The 7415-nt window shown below is 44.8% G+C and overlaps 1 protein-coding gene across 4 annotated transcripts; it reads left to right on the forward strand.

The window, feature by feature from the left end:
* Positions 1-1874: 1874 nt before the first annotated feature.
* On the forward strand, positions 1875-6899 carry LOC112882148 (ubiquitin-activating enzyme E1 3). 4 transcript variants are annotated; one of them, XM_025947135.1, is made up of 7 exons: positions 1875-2022; positions 2149-2399; positions 2674-2891; positions 3001-3795; positions 3874-4742; positions 5051-5483; positions 6049-6899. In XM_025947135.1, exons 2-7 carry the CDS (start codon positions 2162-2164, stop codon positions 6643-6645), a joined length of 3150 nt encoding a protein of 1049 aa, XP_025802920.1. In that variant the 5' UTR covers positions 1875-2022; positions 2149-2161; the 3' UTR covers positions 6646-6899. The 4 variants fall into 4 exon arrangements, with proteins under 4 accessions (XP_025802920.1, XP_025802921.1, XP_025802922.1 ...); XM_025947136.1 differs by having other exon boundaries at positions 1875-2017; XM_025947137.1 differs by having other exon boundaries at positions 1875-2014; positions 2141-2399.
* Positions 6900-7415: the final 516 nt, after the last annotated feature.

The raw sequence follows: 7415 nt of genomic DNA on the forward strand, positions 1-7415 counted from the left end.
AGCTTACCTGCCCCGTGCGTCAGTGGCAGGCCGCTCTTTTTGACTTGGGCGCGCTCGGCCCAGCTACCGCATTAAATGCTGGTAGGTGGGGCGGAGACCCGCGAAGGGCCTTCAGCAGCAGGCACGTGGCCGGGGCCAACTCCGCACCTTCCTCAGGGCGGCCCGTGGCGGCACCGGACCCCTTCCCAGGGGAAGGGGGGTCCGGGCCCCCGTGGGCGGGTCGGAGCGGCCTGGCAAGCGGTGGCGCGGCCGTCACACGTGGCGGCCTCGGACCCCCTGGGGAGTCCGGGGCCGCGGGGGCAACCCGAGAGCCCTCCTGCCTTCCTGGGTGCGCGGAGGACCCGGACCTCTTAGAGCCCAGAGAGGGTCCTGAGACCGCGGTCCCAGCTGTCAGGCCCGGGCCGTATGCCACGTCACCCAGAAGGCGAGGGGGAAATTATGGATTATGAGACGCTAAGGGCCTGGACACCATAGCAGGAGGTACACCTGTCTGCATGTACCGACAGGCGTCATTTCGTACTTATGGCGGGCTGCGGGCGCGAATACGGGTACGGATTTTAGTACGCGGGTACGAATTTATAAAGTTAGTATTCGCGTGAATTTTACCCGTTATTATCTACAGACCCGAGGTCGCACAAAGGAGGAAGATGGTACGGAGGAGCTTTCGCGGCCAGAGATGGAAGAGTGGTATACGAGGACTAAACTTACCGCGTAAACATGTTCTCATTTGGTATTTGGCATCAAGGGGCTAAAGAGTCATTTCGTATTGTTTTTAATATAGCATGTTAAACTAATGGAAGGATCAAGAATCAAAATAAAATTAAATCCATTTTAGATAAATAAGCAAGTTTAATAGAAAAGGGCCAAAAAACTACGCTGAATATTTTTAGAGCTAAGAAATTAATTTATTTAATACTTTTTCTATTTTTATTTACATATCGTATTAGATTTGTTCAAGTCAAACTTGACGAACTTTGATTAAATTTATAGGAAAAAACTATAAAATTTACAATACCAAATTTTTATTGAATCCACTATGAAGTATACGTTGATAGTGCATATGGTGGATAGTATAGTTGTTGCTATATATTTTTTTATAGATTTGATCAAAATTAGCTAATTTTAACATAGAACAAATATAATACAATATGTAAATAAACGTGGAGTCATTTCGCATTGCTTTTAATACCGTTAGCTTGTCAAACTAACAGCGAGAATCAAAATAAAATTAAATTCATTTTAGGACAAATAAGCAAGTTCAATCGAAAAGGGGTAAAAAAAACTAAGCCGAACTTTTCAGAGTCAAGAAACTAATTTACTCAATACTCACTCTGTTTTTGTCTACATATCGTATTAGAGTTGTCCTAAATCAAACTTGACCAACTTTGACTAAATTTATAGAAAAAATTTATAACATTTACAATACCAAATTTGTTTCATTGAATCCACCGTGAAGTATACGTTGATAGTGCATATGTTGGATAGTATGGTTGTTGCTATATCTTTTTACAGATTTGGTTAAAATTGGCTAATTTTAACTTAGAACAAATCCAATATGACATACCATATGTAAATAAAAACGGATGGAGTACTTAAATAGGAGCTCCTATGATATTTGTTTAATAACTTCACCAGATATAGAGAACTTCACCATACGTAAATAAACTTGTACAAAATGCAAGGTGAGACTGAGATTGGATCAAAACACGTCTTACATTTTGAGACTATAGTATTTTTCTCCTTTTATTTAATAAATCCCTTTCTAGTTTTTCAGTAAAATAAATTAATTTGCCTTTCTTAAAAGGGGAAGGAGGGCTGAAATCCGGTATAAATACTTTCCGTCTGGATTCGCCTCCTCCCTCCCTCCACCTCCGCCTCCAACTCCAAAGCGGCGCCGCCTCCCCCCTCCGATACTCCTCTCGCTCACTCTCCCGTCCCAAACCTAGCCGCCACGCCAAGCACCTCGACGATCCCTTCCTTCCCCAATCCGCCGAGGTCACTGCCCCGCCCCGCCCAGGTAAGGTAAGCATCGCCATCGCATCCGTCCAACCCTCTCCATAGACTCCATTGCTCGCTACTTATTCTCGTCTTTTCTCCGCCGTTTTCCTGTTGGCCGTTCGCGATGAGGTGCTTACGCTTGCTGCGCAGGGGATTCCTCTCCATGCTCCCTTCCAAGAGGTCCGCGGGCGCTGACGGCGGCCAGCCCAAGAGGCTCAAGGTGGGGGAATCGCCGCCGCCCGTCGCCGCCGCCAGTAACGGCAGTCGGAATGGGGCGCCGCCGGAGATCGACGAGGACCTGCACAGCAGGCAGCTCGCCGTCTACGGCAGGGAGACAATGCGCCGCCTCTTCGCCTCCGACGTCCTCGTCTCTGGACTCAATGGACTCGGTGCTGAGATTGGTTCGTCTGTCCCCTTGCCCGTCCTCCATTTTCAGAAGATTGCCTCGCTCCAGATTATTGAATGTTACAGAATGATAGAATGGATTAGATGCCAAGTCCTTGTGTTGAGCTCAATTAAACAATTGCGCTGCTTGTGCTTATTTTTTATGTTTTGCTTCAAAGTACAGGCCAGCCACCACGCATAAAGTGTCACATACCGGCTCATTCTAACAAGTAATAACAACACACCACATCTTTCCATGTCTTATTAAACAATTGTGCTTCCGTTTTGCAGCAAAGAATCTAGCTCTTGCTGGAGTCAGATCTGTCACTGTACATGATGTCAAAGATGTGGACATGTGGGACTTGTCTGGCAATTTCTTTTTGTCAGAGCAAGATATTGGAAAGAACAGGGCCCTTGCTTGTGTATCCAAGTTGCAGGAGCTGAACAATGCTGTCCTGGTATCTGCTCTAACAGAGGAATTGACAAAAGAGCACTTATCTAAGTTCCAGGTTTGTCTCCAGTCCTCAATACCATCTGCCATTAAATTGTTGATGATTTCAGACAATTCTTGTTTCTCTGATATTCTTGCGTAACCACACAACTTGATTCATGCCTCAGGCTGTTGTTTTCACCGACATAAGTTTAGACAAGGCTTATGAATTTGATGACTATTGCCACAGCCACCAGCCTCCAATCTCCTTCATCAAAGCTGAAGTTTGTGGCCTTTTCGGTAGTGTCTTTTGTGATTTTGGACCTGAGTTTACCGTACTTGATGTTGATGGTGAAGATCCACATACTGGTATAATTGCATCTATCAGCAATGACAGTCCTGCAATGGTATCCTGTGTTGATGATGAGCGGCTTGAGTTTCAGGATGGTGATCTTGTTGTTTTCTCTGAGGTCCAGGGCATGGCAGAACTGAATGATGGTAAACCAAGAAAGGTTAAAAATGCTAGGCCATTTTCATTTAGCATTGAGGAGGATACAGGTAGTTATGGTGTTTATACAAAAGGTGGAATTGTTACGCAAGTGAAGGAACCAAAACTTCTACATTTCAAGTCACTAAGAGATGCTATGAAAGATCCTGGCGACTTCCTTCTGAGCGACTTTTCAAAGTTTGAACGTTCACCTGTAATTCACCTAGCATTTCAAGCTCTGGATAATTTTAGGAAAGAACATGGGCGATATCCTACCGCTGGTTGTGAGCAGGATGCTCAATGCTTTCTCAAGTTCGCTGCTGATATTAATGAAGCATCAATTGATTCTAAGCTGGAAAAAATTGATGAGAAGTTGCTCCGGCATTTTTCAAGTGGTTCTCGAGCTGTTTTGAACCCAATGGCCGCAATGTTTGGTGGTATTGTTGGTCAGGAAGTTGTGAAGGCATGTTCAGGGAAATTCCATCCGCTTTACCAGGTTTGTGTTATGAATAATGTACCTTCTTTGTCATATTGAGTGCCTTATCTTTGTCTGATGGAACTCCACTTTATGCAGTTCTTCTACTTTGATTCTGTTGAATCTCTCCCAACATACCAGTTGGATCCCCAAGACTTGAAGCCATCAAACAGCCGCTATGATGCTCAGATCTCTGTATTTGGTTCCAAGCTTCTGAAGAAGCTGCAAGATGCAAATATTTTCATTGTGGGTTCTGGTGCCCTTGGATGTGAATTCTTGAAGAACCTTGCCTTAATGGGTGTCTCTTGCAGCTCCAAGTCGAAGCTAACTATAACAGATGATGATGTCATCGAGAAAAGCAATTTGAGCCGTCAATTTCTATTCCGTGACTGGAACATTGGACAGGCAAAGTCTACTGTGGCTGCCGCTGCTGCCAGAGCTATCAACCCCAGCCTCCAAATTGACGCGCTTCAGAACCGTGCCTGTCCAGATACTGAAAGTGTGTTCCATGACACATTCTGGGATGGACTGGACGTTGTCATCAATGCACTTGATAATGTTAACGCTAGGATGTATATGGACATGAGGTGCCTGTACTTCCAGAAGCCACTACTGGAGTCAGGGACGTTGGGTGCAAAGTGCAATACTCAAATGGTCATTCCTCACCTTACTGAAAATTATGGAGCTTCAAGAGACCCACCAGAGAAGCAGGCACCCATGTGCACAGTTCATTCTTTTCCACACAATATTGATCATTGCTTGACATGGGCTCGTTCAGAGTTTGAGGGTTTGCTAGAGAAAACACCAAATGAAGTAAATTCTTTTCTGTCTAATCCTACTCAATATGCTGCTGCCATGAGGAAGGCAGGTGATGCCCAGGCAAGAGAATTACTTGAACGTGTCTCTGAATGTCTTGGCAAGGAGCGATGCATTACATTTGAGGACTGCATAACTTGGGCCCGACTTAGGTATGCTCAAATGTTCTGCTTGCCATTGTTATATTCTTTTCTGTATGACATCTATTACTTACTAGTTTCTGCATGTCTAATGGAATTCCACATCTTCCTCCTGCACACATAAAAAAAATATGGGTCCAATTAACCATAAATATGTTATGCCCTTGTACTGTTATGTATTAACCAACTTACCTTTGTAGTCCAGGACTGTTAACATTTTATGAGTAATATGCTTTGACTTGAGATCTGATTTCCTTTTTATGGAGGTAAATCTTCAGGGTTTTTCTTTTTGTAAGATTAACCAACTTCCTTTTTGGCAGGTTTGAGGATTATTTCTCAAACCGTGTGAAGCAGCTCACATTCACTTTTCCTGAAGATGCTTCTACTAGCACAGGCACTCCTTTCTGGTCTGCTCCAAAGCGTTTTCCTCGGCCTCTGCAATTTTCAGCCACCGACTCATCTCACATTCACTTCATTATGTCTGCTTCAATATTGAGAGCAGAGTCATTTGGAATTGCCATACCTGACTGGGCAAAGAACACAAGTAAGCTGGCTGATGCAGTCAATAAGGTCGCAGTTCCTGAATTTGAGCCAAAGAAAGGGGTGAATATTGTGACAGATGAGAAGGCTACTAACCTTTCTAGCGCCTCAGTTGATGATGTCGCTGTTATCGATGACCTTCTGTCCAAGTTAGAAGAATGTGCAAAGAATCTGCCTCCAGGGTTCCAAATGAAACCTATCCAATTTGAGAAGGTGAGTATTCCGACATCTTTATGCAAGTCTAAGGTTCAAAGATCTTTTTGCTTTTTGTCTCTGCAAATGCTGCTGCCATTCTCTGTTGTTTATAGTCCATTTTCTTTGTGATGTTTGTATCTAGCTAATATTCTTTAATCTTGTTAGTAAACAAATGATACCTCAGTTCCACTTATCAGCACCATAAGTACTCATAAATCATAATAAACAAATGATGCCTCAGCTACACTTATTAGTTCCATATGTAGTTAGTACAGTCTCCTTTTTATTTTTTTGAGAACAGTTATTCCTAGGGTTGCAAACCATAATTTCATTTATCTCATGGTAACGGCGTGTGTTGGCTGTCCTGGATTCTGATATGTTTCTTGCTCTTCTTTCATGACACATTAGTTTTTTTTTTCACGGTCAGATGTTATGTACTGTATGTCTGTATCTTTGAACTAAAAAAATGTTGAAACAGCCAATACACCTCGTGCTGTATGTGAAATATACTTGAGCTGTCACCCCTGATGATATATCATCATGAAATAGCTTGTCAAGTTAACATTCACTCTGCTTTTTCCAGGATGACGATACTAATTTTCACATGGATTTAATATCTGGGTTTGCGAACATGCGGGCAAGGAACTACAGCATTCCCGAGGTTGACAAGTTGAAGGCCAAGTTCATCGCTGGAAGAATCATCCCTGCTATTGCAACTTCAACAGCCATGGCCACAGGTCTTGTGTGCCTTGAGCTATACAAGGTTATTGCTGGTGAGCACCCTATTGAGGACTACCGCAACACATTCACCAACCTAGCGCTGCCTCTGTTCTCGATGGCCGAGCCTGTTCCAGCCAAGGTGATGAAGCACCAAGACCTTAGCTGGACCGTATGGGATCGATGGTTGATCAAGGGCGACCTGACTGTTGCGGAGCTCCTGCAGTGGTTCAGCGACAAGGGCCTCAGTGCTTACAGCATGTCCTGTGGCACGTCTCTGCTGTACAATAGCATGTTTGCAAGGCACAAGGAAAGACTGCAGAAGAAGGTTGTTGATGTCGCGAGGGAAGTCGCTAAGGTGGAGCTCCCTGAGTACAGGAGGCACATAGATATTGTGGTGGCCTGCGAGGACAATGATGGGAACGACATTGATATCCCTCTCGTGTCCGTCTACTTCCGGTAGTCTGCTTCTGGGGCCAGATTGTAGAAAGATGGCTGCGTTGTTTGTGAGTCCTGGCACTGAAGATACCCCTAGCTCGCTCTATCTATCCTGGTCTCTTATCAAGATACTGTAGTATTCATTAGTTATTGTGTAGTGCTGCTCTTGTAGCTCCTGCGCATGCCACATCTAATTGGATGGTGTCTCTGCTAGTTGGATCAACTACCACACTGTGGTTGCAGTTAATCGGCAGGAGGAAACTTGAATCTGTTTGTTTCTTTTATGTGTGTGCGTTGCGATTCCTGCTGGCCGATTCAAATTTAGACCGGTTGAAATTATGTGACAGCTCCAGCGTGAATTCTGCCTGCCTGTACGTATGCTGTATTGCTAATTTAGCAATTAGCATACATGCGTGGAAGCATGCCTAGCCTAACACGTTTGGGGACATGAAACTGTAGCTATCTGCTTGGCTGCTGCTGGTTTTGCTTGGCTCTTAGATTTAATGAGACGGGTCCACAGACCCGGAGGTCCCAGCGGGCCTACTTGTAGACCAGTTCAAGATCCGTTTGGAACAAGCGTCCGTCTGCATGAGAGGGCCGCATCGGCTCACAACCCTGATGGACATCCCGACCATGGCACATATCCCCGACTGTAGGAACGGTTAGAGGCCCTGCATCGGCCAACAACCCTGATGGACAACCCGATCGGGATGACCAATGCACATGTCCCCGACTGTAGGAACGTTAGAGGCCGGGTCCGTACCTGGTCGGGTGAACAAGGTACATGTCCCCGAC

Source organism: Panicum hallii, chromosome 2, assembly GCF_002211085.1.
Source record: "Panicum hallii strain FIL2 chromosome 2, PHallii_v3.1, whole genome shotgun sequence".
NCBI lineage: Eukaryota > Viridiplantae > Streptophyta > Magnoliopsida > Poales > Poaceae > Panicum > Panicum hallii.

Bases quoted from the DNA above. Each gene is read 5' to 3' on its own strand.
- LOC112882148 (XM_025947134.1), top strand. From the start codon at position 2,123: ATGAGGTGCTTACGCTTGCTGCGCAGGGGATTCCTCTCCATGCTCCCT. The intron at 4,743-5,050 runs GTATGCTCAAAT...CCTTTTTGGCAG, and splicing joins ATAACTTGGGCCCGACTTAG to GTTTGAGGATTATTTCTCAA. The intron at 5,484-6,048 runs GTGAGTATTCCG...TGCTTTTTCCAG, and splicing joins AACCTATCCAATTTGAGAAG to GATGACGATACTAATTTTCA.